Source organism: Myotis myotis, unplaced genomic scaffold (genome assembly GCF_014108235.1).
Source record: "Myotis myotis isolate mMyoMyo1 unplaced genomic scaffold, mMyoMyo1.p scaffold_m19_p_2, whole genome shotgun sequence".
Classification (NCBI taxonomy): Eukaryota; Metazoa; Chordata; class Mammalia; order Chiroptera; family Vespertilionidae; genus Myotis; species Myotis myotis.
The window spans coordinates 25170295-25192037 of record NW_023416324.1 but is presented as its reverse complement, the minus strand read 5'-3'; the positions used below and the strand labels follow the sequence as shown (position 1 = coordinate 25192037).

At 48.2% G+C, this 21743-nt stretch overlaps 1 protein-coding gene, 1 non-coding gene and 1 pseudogene across 7 annotated transcripts; 2 read left to right on the top strand and 1 right to left on the bottom strand.

Annotated features, from left to right (window-relative positions):
• The first annotated feature begins 952 nt into the window (after positions 1–952).
• Positions 953–21721, top strand: PABPC4 (poly(A) binding protein cytoplasmic 4). Of its 6 annotated transcripts, XR_004973928.1 has the most exons (17): positions 953–2062; positions 5768–5961; positions 6570–6685; positions 7887–8026; positions 8370–8464; positions 9150–9287; positions 10312–10407; positions 12527–12799; positions 13102–13189; positions 13335–13454; positions 13944–14030; positions 14125–14252; positions 15465–15558; positions 15665–15795; positions 15989–16091; positions 21170–21392; positions 21666–21721. XR_004973928.1 is itself a non-coding variant. In XM_036348379.1 (16 exons), the coding sequence occupies exons 1-15, from the start codon at positions 1870–1872 to the stop codon at positions 16076–16078; spliced, it is 1935 nt and encodes a 644-aa protein (XP_036204272.1). In that variant the 5' UTR covers positions 953–1869; the 3' UTR covers positions 16079–16091; positions 17127–17444. The 6 variants fall into 6 exon arrangements, 4 of the variants coding, with proteins under 4 accessions (XP_036204272.1, XP_036204274.1, XP_036204271.1 ...); XR_004973929.1 differs by lacking the exon at positions 15989–16091; XM_036348379.1 differs by lacking the exons at positions 21170–21392; positions 21666–21721 and adding an exon at positions 17127–17444 and having other exon boundaries at positions 13335–13406.
• On the top strand, positions 10683–10816 carry LOC118678003. Its single transcript, XR_004974696.1, has one exon. It is a non-coding gene; the product is annotated as a small nucleolar RNA SNORA55 (small nucleolar RNA).
• LOC118677968 lies at positions 20154–20275 on the bottom strand (annotated as a pseudogene).
• Positions 21722–21743: the final 22 nt, after the last annotated feature.

Sequence of the window (21743 nt, the reverse complement as noted above, 5' to 3'; positions counted from 1 at the left end):
TATACTAAGAGTTATTACCAGATTTAACTTTTTACAACCTATCTATGGGTAGGCAAACATCTAATTACTCAACACCTGCTCTTCTTACTGTCCTGCAAATGACCCCTTTGAAGCCCCAAGGCATCTTACCTCATCCTACACTCAGAATACCTCATATAGCTCATTTTAACCTTGTCTCTGAACCTTTCTTGTGTGTGTGTGTGTGTGTGTCTGATTCTCTCATGTATATGAAGTTTCTATGCTTACATATATCATTACATTTATTTTCTCTTGTTAATCTGTCTCATGTCAATTTAATTATTAGACCAGCTGAAATAAAGTTTCTTTCTCTGTCCCCAGCCCCCAGAGCCTAGACACTAACTCCCTTTTACATAGAAACAGAAAGTATTTTTGTGCCCTTAAATGTCAACCAACCTTCCAGAAATGCCACTACCATGTACATAGAGGGATGACTGTATTTTGTTTTATGAAACTTAACCCAAATTGGTTCAATTCTAGAAAATGTCATCACCCATAGATACGATTACAATGGTAGCTGTCCACGCCTGATGATTTTACCACTGGGTCCCAATATTCTGAAAACTTCAGAATGTGTTCTCCTGTATTTGGGCCCAAACATTTACATACTGGGCCTATTATATAATTGTAATTTATTTTATGTCACCTTTATTTTACAATTAAGCAACGCATTGTTTATAAACATTGTGCGTGTGGGCGGGTTAAATTATCTGTGAGTTCTATTGCCGCAGAGGCGAGCTGTTTGCAATCGCATTCGAGGGGCCGGAGGCCCTGGGGTCTGGCGCAGGCCGCCCCGCGGAGCGGTCCTCCGCGCGCCAGGGGTCGCTGTGGCACCGCGCAGCCGCGCCGGGTCGCTCTCGCGTGGCTGCCCCGCCTCGGGCCCCCGGGCCGAGTGGGCGGGCACGACTGCGCCCAGGTCGCGAGGCGCCCTTCGACCAGCAGCGCCCGGGGCGGGTATAAATGGAGCGGTGGCTCCCCCAGCCGCCTCTCTCCGCCCCGGGTCGCCGCAGCTTCTCCCGCTTTCGGGCTCAGTAGCCTGAAGGAAAAAAAAGAGAAAAAGATAAAAAAAAACTCGAAAACGCTCTAAAATCTGAAAAAAAAAGAAAAATAAAAGAGAGAAAGAAAAAGCGAATCCTCCTCGGAGAACCCGCGGGGAAGTCACTTGTGCACGCTTCCGGCCTGCCCGCCGCCGCCGCCGCACCTGGGCGTCCGTCGGTCCCTGTCTGTCGGTCCGGTGGTGAGCCGCCCGCGTCCACGCGCCTCCGCGCCGCCGCCGCCGCCGCCCGCGCCGCGTGGCAGCCCCGCGCCCCCGCCCCCCGCGCCGTCCGCCCCGCGCACCACGTGTCCGCGCTGCCCTTCGCGGCCCGGCGTGAAGGCGGCTGCGCGCTCGGCCCCCCAGGCTTGCCGCGCCGACACCGACAAATATTTTGCATCCCTCGTCCCCGGCTGCTGTAATCTTAAACCGCCAGCCGCCCGAGGCCTATATTTAACGAGAAACGCGTACCCCGGAGGCCGCGTGGGCGCCGCTTGCCTGGCTCCTGGAGAATCTTTGTAATTGGGAGGGAAGCCCCCCTTTTATTAACACATCTATTTTGGAAATTGGGAGCTGGAGATTACAAACTCCCCGGGAGGGCCATATTGTTTTTTGAGAGCCTTTTGTCTGCGGCCCCGCAGTCGCGAGCGAGCGAGCCAGCCGCCCCCGACCTGCTCGGTGCCTCCCGCCGCCGAGCCTACGCCAGCGCTGCCACCTGTGAGCCGCGGCGCGGGCCCCGCTCCGGGAAGATCCCCTTTTGTCCGGTGCGGTCCTCGTAAGGAGTCCTGGCGGGGCTTGGGGTCGTGGGGGCTGGGGAGATGAACGCTGCCGCCAGCAGCTACCCCATGGCCTCCCTGTACGTGGGCGACCTGCACTCGGACGTCACCGAGGCCATGCTGTATGAAAAGTTCAGCCCTGCGGGGCCTGTGCTGTCCATCCGGGTCTGCCGCGACATGATCACCCGCCGCTCCCTGGGCTATGCCTACGTCAACTTCCAGCAGCCGGCCGACGGTGAGTGGGAGCTGCCCGCAGATTCCCGGGATCCGGGGGGCGGGGGCCTAGGAGCCATCCATCCCCCAGGCAGGTCCCTGCCCCCGTGGAGGGGGCCCCGCGACCGCAGACAGCACCGAGGCCCCAGCAGCCATGTGGGGAGCCGGGATGCAGGGGCGCAGAACGTGGGATCCTGGCATCCGATGGCCAGAGTTTCAGTCCGGTTCCCACCACTTGCTCACCGGGTGACCTTGGGCTAATCGGTGGTGGCGGAGGGGTTGGAGCCCAAGGAGACTAAAATGGTCTGGGGGGGAGGGGAGGGAGGCACCACGCTCCCAGGTGCGTGTGGTCCAGTGGAGCTGGTGTGTTAGAGCCCCTGGCTGGTGAGTGATCGTGGGCAGGTGCCCTCACAGGCCTGCCAGCGAGCACCATTGAAATACAATTGCTGCAGAAATTTGAGGTTGCAGAACCGCGGCCCCTTCTCCTTCTACCTTTACCCCCTGGACTGAGAATCGGTTTGATTTTTGTGCCGATAGGCATCTTTCCAGGCAGGTAGGAAGCAGGGGGATGCATCTCTGCGTTAAATTTGAGCAGGCACTTGAGTTCGCACCACCAGAGCCTCGCGTGCCAGGCCAGCTCCCTGATCGGGGTGTTTGCAGCTGGTGTGGGGGAGTTCTGTCTGGAGGAGGCCTGGTCTGTGGAGAATGGATCTCAAGGTAGCCTGGGGAAGCACGGCTACGGAAATTGCTGGCTGATGGGGATTATCATTTCACCTGTGAACAGCGCTTTACACTTGTCAAAACCCTTTATTTCATCCCATCTGAAGACTATAGATTGTAGGGCTCCTGAGAAGGAGAAGGGACAGCAGAAGGTCGGAGGCCAAGCTCCGCCTGCCAGCACAGTGCTCGTGAACCCACACTGGGCCTTAGCATGGAGCAGCGGCGTGGGGAGGTATGCCGCAGGCGTGGTGGCAGTGGCCAGGCCTGAGGAAACCTAATCAGGGGCTGCACGTGACTCCGGATTAGCAAGGAACAACTGTAGAGATCATTACCAGGAGAAACAAGCCGTTCTGTGGCAAAGGGTCTCCAGGTCCCTATTATTGTCCCCACTTGGTTTGCTGTCTGTGAAGCACAGAGAATGCCACTTGCCCAGGATGCAGCTGAGGCCAGAGGATAGGACTTGTTGGGATACACAAGGCACTGCTCCCGTCAATTCAGTGTGCCCTGAGCTGGCTTGTGTCTGGCCACAGGCACAAAGAAGGTAGCTGAGTGTGGCCTTTTTAGGTGGGAGGAGTGGGTGTGTTGGCTGTTGCCTGCCTTCTTGACGCTTCTGAACAAAAGTCCTGTCACTTATAGTAGCAGAAGCCATTGGTCAGTGTTGTCTGCCAACACATAGCTCTGCAGGCCCTCTCCCTGCTATAAATAAGTGCAGCCCCATTTGTCAGGCTAAGCTGACTTGCCTTCTGCAGCACTGTCTGGAAATAGAAGAGGAGCTGTGTTGAAATGGGTTCCTTCTCTGCTAATTAATGAAACAACACAAATTGGGGGGTCCCAGGCTTTCTGTCTCAGCTGGTCATCACAAGCAAACTCCCCTGTGCCTGGACCTTTCCTGGTTTGGGGTTGCCCTATCTCCTACTTCCTGACCTCCTCCCCTCACCTAAGGAAGATGGGAAAAGGTGGTTGGGTGGGGGGTGGGAGGTTGGGGGGGGAGATAGAGATAACTTGTTGGCTGGCTGGGCAGCTCAGCTTGGGGAGGGGCTGTTAGGGAATTTTGTCCCCTTTTAAAGTGAGATGGTGCCTTGAGGCAGAAAACCTCCCCATCCCCCCCCCCCCCCCCCCATTCCTTTATGGAGGACATTCCTGGGTAATACTATCATTGCATAAATCAGGGTAAATGGCCACCAGCCCTGGGTCCTTGTTACTACGAGCAAAGAGAATTACTCCTGACTGCATGTGATGATAAATTTTAGCTTCTGGTCCTTTAAATGGTCTCCATGGTGCACACATGGATTTGGTGGGAAGCTAAGGAACCAAGGCCTTGGATGGAGAATTTGTTTGGACACCAAAGCATTTGAAGGCCTGGAAACCACCAGGTGCAGGGCCTACATGCGCTGTCTACGTGCACTGTCTACTTAGGCAGAAAGATGCTGCAGTTTTATCTTTCTTGTCTCGTAATACAAAGAACATTTCTATGTGTGACCATGAATATTTATCATTTTGGTGATTGAGGCTTTTTATCGGAATCAATTTCTGTTCTCAGAAACTGAGAATATAAGAAACGGGGCTGAAACCAGGGATTAGCACATTTTCAGTCCCAATCACTTGCTCACAGTTTTGTTAATTCTATATTCTTCTGTGTTAGCTTCATAATGGTTAGACAATGGTGTTAGTTTCTTTCTTTTTTTTAATACGTTTTTATTGATTTTAGGGAGGAAGGGAAAGAGAGAGAGAGAGATAGAAACATCAGTAATGAGAATCATTGATCAGCTGCCTCCTGCATGCCTCATACTGGGGATCAAGCCCATAACCCAGGCATGTGCCCACAACCCAGGCATGTGCCCTGGCCTGGGAATCGAACCTATGACCTCCTGGTTCATAGGTCAATTATCAACCACTGAGCCACGCGGGCTGCCCAGGCAGGTGTTAGTTTCTTAATCACTAGTTAGCTGCATCATTTAGCCACCCTGAACATAAGTTTGTTAATTTTATAAAGTGGATAATTTCATTTGTCCCACCTGTCACTGTGAGTGATAGGCTGCAATGTCTTTTATAAGTGATAAAAAACTTAATCAAATAGGAGGTACAGTAGTCCCCCCTTATTTCCTGTTTTGCTTTCTATGTTTTCAGTTACCTGTGGTCAACCATGGTCCAAAAATATTAAATGGAAAATTCCAGAAATAATTCATAAGTTTTAAGTTGCACGCTATTCTGAGTAGCGTGATGAGATCTCCCGCCATCCTGCCCAGGACAGGTTATCCTTTGTCCAGCATATCCATGCTCTGCACACTACCTGCCAGTTGGTCAAGTCACTTAGTAGCTGTCTCCGTTACCAGATCGACTGCAGTAGTGCAGTGCTTGTGCTCAAGTAACCCTTATTTTACTTGATAATGGCCCCAAAGCACAAGAGTAGTGATACGGGCAATTCAGATATGCCAGAGAGAACTGGAAAGTGCTTCATTTAAGTGAAAAGTTGAGCATAGTACAATAAGATATTTTGACAGACCACCATATAATTTTCATTACAGTGTATTGTGAAAACTGCTTCATTTTATTACTAGTTACTGCTAGTTTCTTACCTAATTTATAAATTAAATTTTGTCATATGTATGTATAGGAAAAAACATATATAAGGTTTGGTGCCATCCGTGGTTTCAGGCATCCGCTGGGGGTGGTGGTGTTTTGGAACAAATCCCCCACTACTGTGTTATCATTTGATCCTGGTGCCATAAGGCCATTTAGATGATCTTGCCTAATTCCTGACCCAACACCCAACAAGGATGCAGACCAGTGGGGTTGAGACTTCAGCCATGAAGTAGATTACTTGGCTAGAAGTTATTTTACCCTCAGTAGCAACACAGGCTAGAGGCATCTGATGCCCTTTAATTGTAAGAGTTTCCTTTTATCAGTTATTACCTTGAAAAGTCCAGGAGTTATCTATTCCTGGGATAGTGGCAGTTACCTACGTGAGGTGTTTTATATCCTCGACTGAAATGTGTTTCTCTTGCAGCTGAGCGGGCCTTGGATACTATGAACTTTGATGTGATTAAGGGAAAGCCAATCCGCATCATGTGGTCTCAAAGGGATCCCTCTTTGAGAAAATCGGGTGTGGGAAACGTCTTCATCAAGAACTTGGACAAATCTATAGATAACAAGGCACTTTATGATACTTTTTCTGCGTTTGGAAACATTCTGTCCTGCAAGGTAAACACTGATTAAATAATTGCAGCAGAATAACTGTATTCTGAAAACAAGATAAATACTAAACGGGAAACTGCCTGGGTTTTGGGTGCCAGGGCATGTAAATTTTCAAAATTCTGGAAATGGCTCTTAAGCCTAAATGTTCCCTGTAGATAATCTCGTGCCACAACCTAGCATAACTAGCAGGTGCTTTTGTGTCTTTGTTCTTCCCTCTGCCTGAAATATCCTTCCTGTCTTCTAACTTTGGAAAGCATGAAAAGGTTTCTGTTGGGGGCGGAACCCAGAGCAGTGCCTGTGGTTTCCAGGAAGCTGTGTGTAGTCATTTTAGAAGCATAAACTCACCTTCATTTTCTCTGCACCTGTTTATGTGGAGAATTGCTAACAACTTGTGTGGTGGTTGTTTACATGGCTACCATTTGTAAATGGAACATTACTGAGTGCCTGATGCTGTAGTGAGGGTTAGAAAAACCTTAATTGCTGTAGCCTCCTGCAGTTTGCCCCGGGGTAGGCTAAAAGCCTCAGACATGGGAGACCCTGAGTAAGAGACCATGTGGTTCTTGAATCTCCGGACTGTCCAGTGGCACTAACGTGTCCTGCCTTGTCTTTGACAGGTGGTGTGTGACGAGAATGGCTCTAAGGGTTATGCCTTCGTTCACTTCGAGACCCAAGAGGCTGCAGACAAGGCCATCGAGAAGATGAACGGCATGCTCCTCAACGACCGCAAAGTGTGAGTGTCCCAGTCTGGAGCAACAGCCATCGCATGAGCCAGCCATGGCCCCACCTCGGTATTAACTGACACACACAAGGCGGCTCCTGGTTCTCTCGGCCCAAGTGTGGCCTGCTCCTACCTCTCCACTCCTGGGCTGGTGAGTCTCCCTGCTGAGCCATGGCAGCCTTGTGACTCGCCAAAGGTGGGCTTCCTGCCCAAGCCATGGCCTGCCTGCCGCCTCTCCCTTAAAAGCACATGTCTGGGTTTTATGATCATTGGCACCTGGGCTGGCTGGAAAACAGCTCTAAGCCCACTCAGAGCAGGGGTCTTGGCCAGCGGCAGAGTGGAGAGGGCCCTGGACTAACCAGGAGCTGTATATTAGCCATGTGACCTTGGTCTGTCCATGGGGTCACTTGCCAAATTGTCCCCGGATCTCCACTTGGCTAATTTATGACTCGGTAGCCTTTTAACACAGGCTGGCTCCACAGTAATACTTAATTTGGTTACAATAAAAAAATCTCATCCCGTCGCAGAAGACACTATTTATAATAGACCTTGTTGCTTTGGTGTGGTTATTGCAGAATGGAGACATGGAGATCTTAGCTAAGCCATTGAGAGGAGAGGAGAGGAGAAGAGACAATAAGTCTTGGCTATAATAAACAAAGATTATTTCTGTCCTCTGCCTTGTTGAGCAGACCAGGGGATGGGTTGCATTGATAATGTGTATGTGCCCAACGATATCACTAGAGGGAAACTTAAAGATATTCAATGTATGGATACATTCCTATTAAGTGTAAACAACAATGAAATGAATAAAGTGAAAAATTAAAGGTAGTCCACGCCAGCAATTTCACTGCTCAGATTAACCACTGTTAACAGTTTGGTTTGTATCCTTCCAGACCTTTTCTATGCATTTACATAGATGCACAGAAATGGACGTTTAAAAAACTTGGTCATCAGGTTTCTTCACGAAGGCAGTGTGATGTGGTAGGAGTAGCCTGGTGTGAGCCAGGAGCCCTGGGGCTGGTCCCTGCAGGACAGTCCTACTTCTTTTTCTTTCTGTGGGGAGTTGGGCATCTCTGAGCTTGCTTTCTTGGTGGTTGGACTGGGACTTGTGTTTTAACTTCTCCTGTCAGCCTTTAACCTGCATTCCTTTGGGTCCCTGGAAATCATGGTTTGTTCCTCTGGATGATCACTGTTTTTCATGGGTTCCTTTTAGGTTTGTGGGCAGATTCAAGTCTCGAAAAGAGCGGGAAGCCGAGCTTGGGGCCAAAGCCAAGGAGTTCACTAATGTGTATATCAAAAACTTTGGGGAAGAGGTGGATGATGAGAGTCTGAAAGAGCTGTTCAGCCAGTTTGGTGAGTCAGGTCCTTTGGCCCATGTGCCCTCTTTCATAGTCCACCAGTCCTGGACTTCATCTGTTTTCAGTGAAGAGAAGAGGGCACCTAGACCCAGAAGTAAAACACCTTCTATAACAAAGGTCACAGGGTAGCTAAGAATAGATTCCAGGCCTCAGCTCTTGGCTTTACTCTACCTCGTCCAAGCTCCAAGGCCATCTCAGCAGCTTGGTCAGAATTAGAAGGCCAGGCACGGTGTCTCTTTCTTAGTAGTCCATCTGGGTTCAGCAAGAGTTTGCTTCAAGTGGGCTCCTTGAACTGTGATACCGATGGTGTTACTAATAGTTCTGTCCTTTGGTAATAGGTAAGACCTTAAGTGTCAAGGTGATGAGAGATCCCACTGGGAAATCCAAAGGCTTTGGCTTCGTGAGTTACGAAAAACACGAGGATGCCAATAAGGTGAGAGTACCACCAGGGTCGGGGAAAATTTTATAGGAAGGCTCCAGAATGCAGCTAGGGCCTTGGTAACACATAGAGTGGAGCTGGAATTATCTAAGAGTCTAGTAGTGATGTACAGTTACTGTGCTCTGGAATGGCCTTCTTAAGGGGTTTTACATGTTAATTTATCAGTTAACTGTTTTCAAAGCACTTGGCACATACCTGTCACCTTAGCTCTTTGGCCTTGCAGGTTGGAATAGGACAGGTGTTTGTTCCCATTCATAGGCAAGGGAACTATGGGCCAGAGAGTTTGTGATTTGATACTAGGACATTAGCTACCTGTGGGCGTAGTATCAGATACATTCTAGGCCCTTGACATGTTTCCCTTAGTACCCACAAAAGAACTGAATCTGATGACAGCCCAATGATCAAGCCAGGCTCGTGTCTTCTATGCTTGTATTTATACAACTGTGCGATTTCCCCCCCTATGTTCTCTGGGCCAATAACCCATCTAAATATTAACTCCGTTTTATTGATGAGGAAGTTTGAATTTGCTTAGCTGACTTCAGAGACAGAGTGAAGTTAGTTTTTAGCCCTATAGGGAAGATTTCTTTCTCGGAATATTTGGTGGGTCTTACAGATCTCCAGAGCAAGGCCCCATGCCTCTGCATCCTGTTTTAAAGATGCATATTTATTTCTTCTTTAGGCTGTGGAAGAGATGAATGGAAAAGAAATCAGTGGGAAAGTCATTTTTGTAGGCCGTGCACAGAAGAAAGTGGAACGGCAGGCTGAGTTAAAACGGAAATTTGAACAACTGAAGCAAGAGAGAATTAGTCGATATCAGGTGAGAGGTGGTCTTGGCACAGCCTACCAACAAGGAATTTACTATGTGTGTTGGCAGAGCACCCAGATATTTAACAGACTTTCTTGGGGACTTGGAGCCTGCTCACCATCATCAGGCTTAAAAGGATATGCCTACCAGATATAGCAGCAATTCTAGAACAGGGACCAAAGAGATTAATTTATTTCTTTAGGGACTCTGTTCCACAAGCCTCAGTCTTAGTTATGTGGTTCCTTTTATTTAAATGATATGTATTTGTTTGGAATGGTGGCAAGGAGAGCCCTGCTGGGATGAGTGTTCAGCCAGAGCAGCTGTGAGGAGATGATAGCAGGTGAGTACATGGTGCTCCTATCAGAATCTTAGAGTTACCTGTCCCTGTAAAAGATGAGTTATGAGTTAACTGGTAACCCAGTTCCCCGTTTTCCGGCCACCTGCGTGTGGTTTTTGCCTTTATAAACCCGTGTTCTACAATCACTCGGGGCTCCAGTCAGCAGCACTTCCTTTGTGTTGTTGCCTGCCTGCCTGAGAGCCCCTGCGCTGCGCTTGTAATAAAAATCCTCTTGCTCTTGAAAAAAAAAAAAAAAAAAAAAAAAAAGAATCTTAGAGTGGTAGTTTCTCAACTTTGAGCCTGCACCAGAATCCCCTGCAGGGCTTGTTAAAACACAGATTGCTGCTCCGGCTGGTGTAGCTCGGTTGGGCGGCGTCCCATACACCGAGAGGTTGCCACTTGATTCCCAGTCAGAGTATACGCTCGGGTTTCGGCCTCAATCCCTGCTAGGGGGCATGCAGGAGGCAGCTGATGGACCTTTCTCTCTTCTTTCTTCCTCTCTCTAAAATCAATAAAAACAAACACATGGGTTGCTAGACCCATTAGGTTTGGATTCTGGCCTGAGAATTTACATTCCAAACAAGTACCCAAAGATGCTGCAGCTGCTGGTCTGAGGCCTACACTTTGAGAAACCACTGTCTTACGGAATATATTGGGGGAAGGGGGTAAAAAAGACTAACAGTGATTCTTCTGCTGTAGGGGGTGAATCTCTACATTAAGAACTTGGATGACACCATTGATGATGAGAAGTTAAGGAAAGAGTTTTCTCCTTTCGGATCCATCACCAGTGCTAAGGTATTTTATACTGAGATTCTCGGATTGAAAACAGAAGTTGTAATCATTTAGCAGTTTATTGGCATTGGTTTCATTGACGGAATAGGATCTAAATTGTGTTCATTTCTGAGAGTAGCTACCACATTAATCTAGCAAATTCCTCCTGGCATTCAATTAGCCATCTGAGTGTATGCTCTGGAGAATGACAATTCATTAGGTTATTACTGCGCTGTCTTGTCTCCCAAGTCCTGGGGTATGGAGATGAATATGAGTCCCTCACTGCCAACCCCCCCAGAGCACCTGAATCTTTCCCATTCTTTGCTGCTTTGTGCTAGTGTGGGGACAGATGGTGCCACAGTAAAGCAGAGGAAATCCAGACGGGTTGTTTTTCATTTGTCTTGCGGCCTGTCTCTACAGCTCTGCCACACTTTCTCCCTGAACGAAGGTATTGTGAGGATTTTAGAGCTGGGGTGAGAATTTCCATCCTGGTCTGAGAAGGAAAGATGAGTGGGAAGTTTGTTTTCCCATATTTTGCAGTTTGAGTCATTTGCTTGATTTTTCTTTGATAATCAAATCAACTGAGTTAGCAGGGTAAGTATGTGAACCCTATTTTAAAGTCAAGGAATTTGCTCTAGCCAGTTTTGCGCAGTGGATAGAGCGTCGGCCTGGGGGCTGAAAGGTCCTGAGTTCGATTTCGGCCAATGGCACATGCCCGGGCTGCGGGCTTGGTCCCCAGTGGGGGCCATGCAGAAGGCAGCCAATCAATGACTCATCATTGATGATTCTATCTCTTCCTCTTCCTTCCTCTCTTAAATCAATAAAGAAATATATTAAAAATAAATAAATAAATAAAAGTCAAGGAATTTGAGTCCTTGAGCAAAAGAATGCTAGTTACATCAGGATGGTGACCTATGGTTTTGGCACTTCAGGAATGTGACAGGATCTGAAAGTTTTGGGTCACAGCCTGTTGCAGACTCTAGTCCTGCTCAGCAGAGGTGCAGCAGGTGTCACAAAGTCCTCTAGGTGATGAGAAAGGAGGCCGGCTGAGCCAGTAAAGACTCTAGGTGACCCTGTCCTGGTGCTTAGCTTAAGTCGCTCACAACCTGGGAGTGTCGTCATCAGTTATAGCAGAGAGGTGACCAGAGACTGCCCGGTGGGGTTTCTCTAGTTCCTCGCCCCTTCTGTCATATCACCCCCTTGACTGGCCTCCATCAGTGCAAGGAATGCTAATCAGCACAATAGTCCAGTTGTCATTTGCAAGAAGAGAGCAAAAGAACCATATCTTGAAGTTTCATAGGCACCATTTTCATGATCAGGGTATCTTGATCTTACCTTGTTGGTCCATTTCATAGGTAGAGAGTTGTTGGGTTGATACACACCTTTACTTCCATGTCCTCTCCTTAAGGAGGCTCCCCAGGCAGTGAGCTAAGACAAAATGGTGCCACACACACATTCATATTGCTACCAGCACTTGTGAACAGACAGGCCAGGGGGAGTAGTAAATAACCTTTTCAAGTGGGGAAAAGCCATTTGTGAAAGACAAGCTGGGAAAAGACTGCCTGAACCAGTGGACATGTGGCTCTCTAGCTGTTTGCCTCATGGACATTGAGGCTCAGAGGAGAAGTAAGTGTTGTGTTAATGTTGTACAGCTTAGAAGTTGCAGAGCCAGGACTAGAATCCAACTGTTTTTCAGCTGTTACTCCCATTGAATAGCAGTCATTGGTTTTAACTCCTTCCCACATGTAGTGTTTCCAAAGCGTATCCTAAGCGTGCTAACAGCTTATTAAAATTTTATTCACCAGACTCTTAGGCAGATGAATTCTACAATTAAATTGCTTGACATTACCATCTAGATCTCTTGTGGATACCTAGAGATAGCTGTGCTACTGGATATCATGGAACATCTTTCAGTTCCTGGTTTAAACCATTAGCCATTTCATAGTGTTTGGGAACTTTAGAATCTAACAAAGAAAATGCCTAAGTCCTACCCTTAGAAGTTGTGACTCAATTGGTCTGGAACAGGGTGAACAACCCCCCTCCTAGACATGATTTCTCTTTCAGCAGAACCCAGGTTTTCTGAGTCTTAATAGCTGCCCAAACTTAGAACACCTTTTTTCTAAAGCTGGTCTCCTTTTTGTAGGTAATGCTGGAGGATGGGAGAAGCAAAGGGTTTGGCTTTGTCTGCTTCTCATCTCCTGAAGAGGCTACCAAAGCAGTCACTGAGATGAATGGACGCATTGTGGGCTCCAAGCCACTGTATGTCGCCTTGGCCCAGAGGAAGGAAGAGCGAAAGGCTCACCTGACGAACCAGTATATGCAGCGGGTGGCCGGAATGAGAGCACTCCCTGCCAATGCCATCTTAAATCAGTTCCAGCCTGCAGCTGGTGGCTATTTTGTGCCAGCCGTTCCACAGGTGGGTCTGCTGTACATTCATGGCTCTGGAACCTGCCCACTGACGGTGGCTCCTGCAGTGGTCAGGGATATCGGAGTTCTAGAACGACAGGGAAGGGTGCATCAAATAAAATGAAGGATTTGTCCATGGTCATGCGTACAGTGGCGGGGACGAAATAAAATACTCTCCATTAACTGACCTTTCTTTGGAGTAGAGAGAGAGCCTCTTCCTGAATTAGCCAAGGCCTGGTAGTGAGATCAGATGCTTCTCTAGTGTGGACTCAAGTCCTTGAAATAAAAGGGCTTGGGTGCTCTCTCTTGCAGGCTCAGGGAAGGCCTCCATATTACACACCTAACCAGTTAGCACAGATGAGACCTAATCCACGCTGGCAGCAAGGTGGGAGACCTCAAGGTAGGTGGTGGGAAACGGATTGGTTTACAGGATATACTTAATCCTGGTCTCCCCTGCCTCTCCTCCTTGCCCCACCTCTGAGGTGCAGCCTAAGTTCTGGTCCACATTATTCGTTGCTGATGTGCAATTTTTATCGTTTCACCAGGCTTCCAAGGAATGCCAAGTGCTATACGCCAGTCTGGGCCTCGTCCAACTCTTCGCCACCTGGCTCCAACTGGTAATGCTCCGGCCTCTCGTGGCCTCCCTACTACTGCTCAGAGAGTCGGTGAGCAAACTGGCCTTGAGAAGCATGGCCTGGGGAGGAGGGATCAGGAGGACTAGGCTCTGCCCAGGGTTGGTCAGTTTGTTGGCTCATCTTTGAGTCCTGGTTCTGTAATCTTAGCTGTGTGCTTAGGTAGGTACAAAGGGGCAGAGAAACAATTCATTCTAGGAGTGCTGGTTACTTTTAAGAGTCTTTGCTCATTGGTGAGCCATGTGAACAAGGTTAGTGGTAGAAGTTTGTTAGCTGGATGACTAGAGGTAGCCCATTCTTCTGGGTGGAGTTGGGAGAGTTAAGGAAACTTTTTTTTACAGAGTATGTCCTGTATTCCAAAAGGTGGAAAGAGTTGTATGCTATCTGTTGGCTGTTCCTTGAGAGTAGCAGTAGAGGCCCCATGTGTGATGTGTTTGAACATACTTTGGAATTTCTCCTTCTGTGGGGCGTGGCCAGTTGGACATCTGCCAACACTGATGTGCATTTGCTGGTCTGTTGTAGGGTCTGAGTGCCCGGACCGCTTGGCTATGGACTTTGGTGGGGCTGGTGCCGCCCAGCAAGGGCTGACTGACAGCTGCCAGTCTGGAGGTGGTATTGGATGCACACAGAATGGGGAAAGATGGGATTTGACGGGTCTTTGCCCAGACTGATGGGCTTTAATTTTACTTGTTCTTTTCCTAAGGTGTTCCCACAGCTGTGCAGAACTTAGCACCTCGCGCTGCTGTGGCTGCTGCTGCTCCTCGGGCTGTTGCACCTTACAAGTATGCCTCCAGTGTCCGCAGCCCTCACCCTGCCATACCACCTCTGCAGGTGGGTCCACCAAACACCGCTAAAGGATTTCCCCCGTTCCCGTGCGATTTAAAAGATGCCTTGCTTTGATTCCTTGAACAGGTGTTAAATGCCTGCTCTGTGGCAGGATGCTGTGTCGTGTGTGGTGACACTGCCCTTGAGGGGCCCTCTAGCGGGCCAGAAGGGGCTTAAAAGTGTTCTTCCTGAAACAGTTCGCTTGGATATGCCCCAGAGGAGACCGCTGGTGCTTCCTGCTTTCTTTTTTACAATATACGTGTGTTCATTCGGCTCATTGAGCTTTCATTTCTCTTTCACCTCCAATGGCTTAATGGATCCTTAGCTGCTCTGCAAGGTAATGAGTATATTGAGGCAGGAAAGAACTTCATGTCACAGAGTTCAGCTTCAGAGGTGTTGAGTTGAGGTGGGGCAGTTGGACCCAGATATTAGGTTGTCTAAGATGGAACTTGCTATCTCTGGAGCTGTGACACCCAGGCAAGCCATGCTGCAACTGGTTTGTTGAAAAGCTCAGTAGCACTTTGCTTGGAGGAGACACACCAGTCTTGTGATCCAGGAGCTGCTTCCTCCTGCTCCATGCTCTTGAAGTTGAATAGTCCCCAGAACTTGATGCTATGTGAAATATTTTTTGCCTACAAGGCCCTACTTTTAGCGCTCTAACTGGCATTGACCTTGCATGTTGATAGTCCTCAAGTATTTGATAAAATAAAAACATTTGGTACAATAAAGGTTATGTGGGATGTAATTATAAATGGTTTGATATGCATACCCTTTGACCTGGTCTTTACTAGGAATTCATTCTAAAGGAAAAAATTAATTTTTAGGAAAAGGCTATACATACACATGTTCACTATACCTTACTTATTAACAAGGTTTTACATTTTATTGAGGTTTTGAATTCTTGGGTAACCTTGGGTAAACAACCTTAAATAAATCAAAATCATTTGATAGATGGTTGCCAAGCATTGTAGGTTTGTTTTATTTCCCTTCCAATAGCATACTGTTCTTAGGGTAGTTGGCTGTGTGTCTGTGTCCACACCACGATTCCTCACTTCACACTCTCTACCCCTCAAGACTGCAGTTAGTTCCTGACAGCAAAGACAACTACTCCACCTCCTCTTTCACATAGTAGACTTTCAGATGTTGAACGGTCACCCTCTTGATGACCCTCAAGTGTCTTTTCCTTGGTGCTAACCCGCTGCCTCTCCTGGTTCCCAGGCACCCCAGCCTGCGGTCCATGTGCAGGGGCAGGAGCCCCTGACCGCCTCCATGCTGGCCGCAGCACCCCCCCAGGAACAGAAGCAGATGCTGGGTACGTGCTTGCACAGGAGGGGGCCAGAGCCTGGTACTGACCTGGACAGCAGTGTCCACTCTTTTCTGGGATTCAACTTGGTTTTTACTTGAGTATCTTCCCATAGGCGAACGTTTGTTCCCTCTCATCCAAACCATGCATTCGAACCTGGCTGGAAAGATTACGGGAATGCTTCTAGAGATCGACAACTCCGAGCTGCTGCACATGCTGGAGTCCCCCGAGTCTCTCCGCTCCAAGGTGAGCAGGGTGGTCTCAGCTGCGGATGATGACCGGTGGCCTTGGACCCCCACATGTGGCAGAGAGAAGGGGCCGCTCTGGTGTGGGTATTTGAGAAAGCAGCACCAGGAGAAGTCACTACTGGACCTGGTAATCAGGGAGGAGTGGAGGGGCTCTGCTTAGATGTCACTGACCACCTGGAGATTTCTCACAGGTGGATGAAGCTGTGGCAGTTCTACAGGCTCATCATGCCAAGAAAGAAGCTGCCCAGAAGGTGGGCACTGTTGCTGCTGCTACCTCTTAGGCAAGGAAAAAACGTACGTTTGGCTATTTTTTGTTTTCTATAATAATTTGACTTGTGAATATCATCCTAAAATATTAGGGACAATATGTAGAGCCAGTTAACTTGGGGATGCTGCCATCTGGATGAGTTAACATGTAGAAAAGAGTACAGGTTATAAATTATAAGGAGCAAACAACAGTTTTCTCAATAAGCACCTAGTTAGAAATTTTGTATAGCTTATCCTTTCCGCATGGTTATAAGCAGATTTTCTTAATCACATTTTTGGTTTGGAATAATGATGAATATAATCAGATCTCACAGCCTCATTTCTGTGACCATCTTCCTGGTTTGAGATTGGTGAGGGTCAGCTGTGTATATAGCCACTGCTTAGCTCTGGGAACACAGTAGGCACAGGCCTTGGTGTCAAAGTGGAAGAGACAGACACACACCTGACTACAGTTACAGCATGTGTTCCAGTCAACTTCTGGACTTGGGGACCATGGTCCCTGCCTGCAGGGGATTGGGTGAGTGAAGCTTAACTAGGACCTCTGACAAAGGCTGATCAAGGAGAGAGCCAAATGAGCAGAGGCACAGTCATGGAAAGTGCAGGTGGTACGGGCTAGAACTGGTATGATGGTTGGGGTTGACTCAACATAGCCATGGCTCCTTGGCTTTTGTCATTTGGAATTTAAGCAAGAGAGCCATAAAAGTATAAGTTTTGAGTACAGGATGGCTTACAAGGAGGGGAGGTGTAAGGGTTTACAGACTAGTTATCCTCAAAGTCCGTGGCTCTAAATTTGGTGTGCCCCTTCAGAGGACATTTGTCAATGTCAGGAGACATTTCTGGTTCTCATAACTGGGAATGTGTCACTGGCATCTAGTGGGTATAGGCCAGGGATGCTGCTAAACATTCTACACTGCACAGTATAACCCCAGCAGAATTTTATCCAGGCCAAAATGTGAGCACTGAGGTTGAGAAACCCTGCTCTGTAATACCTTTTATCAGCCAGAGATTTCAGTGAATCTCTGAAGTTCTTTTGATTATTTATGTTGGTGCTTTTCTTTTCAGGATTCAAAAGCCAAATAACCCCTCATGAAATTCAGCTCAAGGTTTGAAGACTTCCTAGCTTGTCCTATGGACCTCAACACTAAGAACCACAAATTGCAAATTTAATAGGTCATTTTGTATCAAAAGGTCAATTATGAAGCACCTAGAATTTTTCAATTAAAAGAATATATTCTCTGGGTTCTGCTACGGCTCAGACAGTGTTAACTTTTTTTTTTTTTTTTCCTGTTGTGGGTTTTGATCTTTCCCCAGAAATTGGTTTTATTTGATGTATCCAAGTCTTTAAGTTTCTCAATAAAGAAAAAACTCCATAAAACTGCCTATCTTGTGTTGTACTCTAATCACAGTTTTATTCTATAAATCTCTTCACTGGAAGTAATTTTAGGATGTAAATAGGGTCAAGTGAAGTTCTGTATAGCTTATTCTTTCCTGCAGTTATAAGCAGGCTATTTTGGGTTAGCTAGGTGTGCATAATTGTCCCATTTCTTTCTGTTATGGAAGGACTTTATATTTGCTCCATTTAACTTAAGAGAACAGGCATCTGATCAAAGCTGGCCTTGGATCCGATATAGGGGTGGCATGTTTCTGAAGGACATGATGAGATATGCAGAACCTGGTCCCTCCCTCCATGACGTGCTGATGGTGGGTTGTCAGTCCCTTTTCTCTCCCAACATTCCTGCATGCAGGTCAGCATGTCCAGTTCCCCAAATTCTGCAACTGGGGGTTTCCCCTGGCAGCGGGAAAAGCTTGGGAAGATAGGTCCGAGTGGCAACAGCAAACAGTTGCTCAAATCATGTGTTTTGTGATTCCTTTAGTCCTTAAAACAACCTTATTGGCCAAGGCTGACAGTCTACGTGTCCTTTTCCTCCATGAACCCTCCCTTTTTCCTTTCCTTGAGCTTGGCAGGCTCTCCTTCGGGCTTCACCCACATGATCCCATTCCTTGGAATGTTCCGTTTTGGTCGGCTCCCCCTTTTCCTTAAGGTCTGACCCAATGTACAATAGATTCTCCCATTTCCTGATGCCGACCGTGGATAACGCGGCTATGTATTTGCGTTTTCTATTTGCGCCCCTCCAGCCCCACCCGTGCAGCTGCAGAACCTGGTTGGTGCAGGCATCTGCGCTAGAGAGTTAGGGGCGGGGCCTGGGAGCGGGCTTCCGGCGGAAGACGCAGCGGCAAGATGGCTGACACCGCGGGGTGCCTGCGTGGCGGTGACACCGGTCTTGAACGTGACACCGGTCTTGAACCGAGGTTGTGGTTGGCCCGTGGCGGCACGTGGTGGCACGCAGCCGCACATAGCGGCCAGCCGGGATGTGCGCACAGTCTACGTGGCGGCGGCACGTAGCGGTCAGGGCCGGGTCTCATGGGGTTTTTACCCCCGCGGTTTGAATGGTGCTCACTATTTACGTAGCGGCGGCAGGTAGCTGCCAGAGCCCTGTCACGGGTTTTACCCGCGCAGTTCGGTACTTGGTACTGGCGATCTACTGATAACGTGGCGGCACGTAGCGGCCAGGACGCTGTCTCTTATGAGTTTTACCCGCGGAGTTCGGTACTTGGTACTGGCGATCTACTGATAACGTGGCGGCACGTAGCGGCCAGGACGCTGTCTCTTATGAGTTTTACCCGCGGAGTTCGGTACTTGGTACTGGCGATCTACTGATAACGTGGCGGCACGTAGCAGCCAGGACGCTGTCTCTTACGAGTTTTACCCGAAAAGTGCTCGGGATCTACGTGGCGGCACGTAGCGGCCAGGACGCTGTCTCTTACGAGTTTTACCCGAAAAGTGCTCGGGATCTACGTGGCGGCACGTAGCGGCCAGGACGCTGTCTCTTATGAGTTTTACCCGCGCAGTTCGGTACTTGGTACTGGCGATCTACTGATTCACGTGGCGGCAGGTAGTGGCCAGTACACTGTCTCTTATGAGTTTTACCCGAAAGGTGCTCGGGCTCTACCTGGCGGCACGTAGCGGCCAGGACCTGGTCTCAAAACCCGCGCAGTTTGAAAGGTGCTAGGAATCTACGTGGCGGTCAGGGTCTCATGGGGTTTTACCCGTGAAGTTTGAAAGGTGCTCGCGATCTACCTGGCGGCCAGGACCCTGTCTCGGGGTTTACCCGCTCAGTTTGAACGGTGCTCGCGATCTACCTGGCGGCCAGGACCCGGTCTCAGGGGTTTTACCCTCACAGTTTGAAAGGTGCTCGCGATCTATGTGGGGGCGCTAGCGGCGGGGACCCGGCGTCTTTAGGCTTTACCCCTGCAGTTTGAATGGTGCTCACGACTTGATGGCGCCGTTGAACCTAGCGCTGCCCAGAGTCCTTTTCCCTCGGACCTAGACCAGAACAATGGTGAGATCTGTTATTGGGACCTTGGTTGGAATCCCAAACTCTCAGCCTTGGCTCCCTAGATGAGGCATTTCCAGAATAGTTAGGGAATTATGGAAACAGCCTCACCATTGGTTGGTGAGCACGTGATGCAGTTGTCTGATTGATTGCTGAGGAGGGTCGGGCTGGGGTTTTCCGGGAATAACCACTCCATCTGGAAAGATGAGGGCAAACAGCCTGGAGGTGCTGAGGCCAGAGCTAGGTTTGAAAGGTCAAGAGTTAGGCTCCAAGGTGGGAGCAGGGCGCCGGCCTGAATGGAGAGCAGGAAGAGCAAAAGCCTAGAGGGGTGAAGTAAGTCTAGCTCTTGGAGGCAAATAATTTCGGCTGGGGAAGCAGAGGAGAAAAGGCTAGAGAGTCAGGTTATGAAGGTCTTATATGCCACGCTAAGGAATTTGGACCGGTCCTATGGGCATTGGTGAGCTTTAGGGCAATATTAAGCAGGGCTGTGCTGTAATCAGATTTGCACTTTCTTGGAATCATTGTAGTCACTGTACAGAGGAAGGAGAAATGAAGTGGTGAGCTCATTTGGAAGCTGTCAGAGGGGCTAGATGTAGGCTGAAGAGGGATGGGGAGAAGTTACTTTGTGTACTCAAAAGACTGTAGGGCCCCTCCTTTTCTGGCCTTTGACTATCTTTTATTATTATTATTTTTTAAAATATATTTTATTGATTTTTTCCCAGGCGGTCTCCCATCCAAGTACTAACCAGGCCCGACCCTGCTTAGCTTCCGAGATCAGACGAGATCGGGCGCGTTCAGGGTGGTGTGGCCGTTATTTTATTGATTTTTTACAGAGAGGAAGGGAGAGAGAGAGAGAGTCAGAAACATCGATGAGAGAGAGACATCGATCAGCTGCCTCCTGCACACCCCCCAGTGGGGATGTGCCCACAACCAAGATACATGCCCTTGACCAGAATTGAACCTGGGACCCTTGAGTCCGCAGGCCAACGCTCTATCCACTGAGCCAAACTGGTTCGGCCAGACTTTGACTATCTTGCTAGCACATTGTTACTGCAGCCATACCAAGAGTATGGAGGACATTAGTTCCGAAGGAGCTTGGTGCCTTTGTAGGTGGGCTGACAGAGGAAGTGGATGGTAAAATTCTTTATGCAGCATTTACTTTTTTTGGAGACATCACAGACATTCAGATTCCACTGGAATATGGAACAGATGAGTCTTTCCAATGTCTCTCATGTTTAGATTCCTAATGAGAATCCAGCTCTGCTACTAACTTTGTGTGTGACTCTCAAACTGTCTGAGTTGTTCAGGGAAAGAGCTTGAGAACATTAAGTCATGTGCATTCATTGTAATTTGGTATGTACTGAAGTTAGGGAGGAAGTCACTGATCTTGGCGATGGAAAAGGAATGTTCTAAGGATCACGAAGCCAAGATGGTGGGATGGCTGTGGGCTGAAATGTACAGAGACTGACAATTTGTCGGATTTGAAGAAAGGCTTTCTCCACATTGGAACCATTTGGGGCCTGTGATTTCTGATTATTTAACTTATAAACTGTATAGTAAGAATCAGTAAGAAGATGGTCTCTCTTGAAAAGTCTGGTTATTGTCTCACACTTGCTGGTAGCTGAAACCCACCACATCTTCTGACCAGATTTTCCTTCTTGGCAGCTGTGCTTTCAATATGTTTTTTGTTTGTTTGTTTTTTCATTTTAGAGCGAGAGGAAGAAGAGGGAGAGAGAAACATCGGTCAGCTATGGGGGCTGATCCCACAACCTCGGGCATGTGTTCTGACGGGGAATCAAGATAGCAACCTGTAGGTGCACAAGAGGATGCCCAACCAACTGAGCCACACTGGCCAGGGCATTGGCAGCTGTGTTTTTAAAAAGCAGAGGGAAGCTCAGCCTCGACAATGGAGCCTTGGCCTCTGGTCACCTGGGTGAGTTTTCCTTCAGTTGGTATCACAGTTATAGTGCCATGGTTCTAATTGATCCATGGTTGTTATTTTTTAAGATAAGAGTTTTAGACCCAGCTCTGCCACTTTGTGTGTCACTCTTAAACTCTTTGAGCCTTGAGTTTATTTTTATTTTTTATTTTTATTTTTATATGAGCGTTTATTCCAATAATGCTGGCCGTATGGGAGAGCAGCAAGTCATCCATAAAAATCTTTCAATTCTTTTAAAAATATATACATATTTTTTATTGATTTCAGAGAGGAAAGGAGAAAGAGATAGAAACATCAATGATGAGAGAAGCTCAAGCCCACAACCTCGGACATATGCCCTGACCA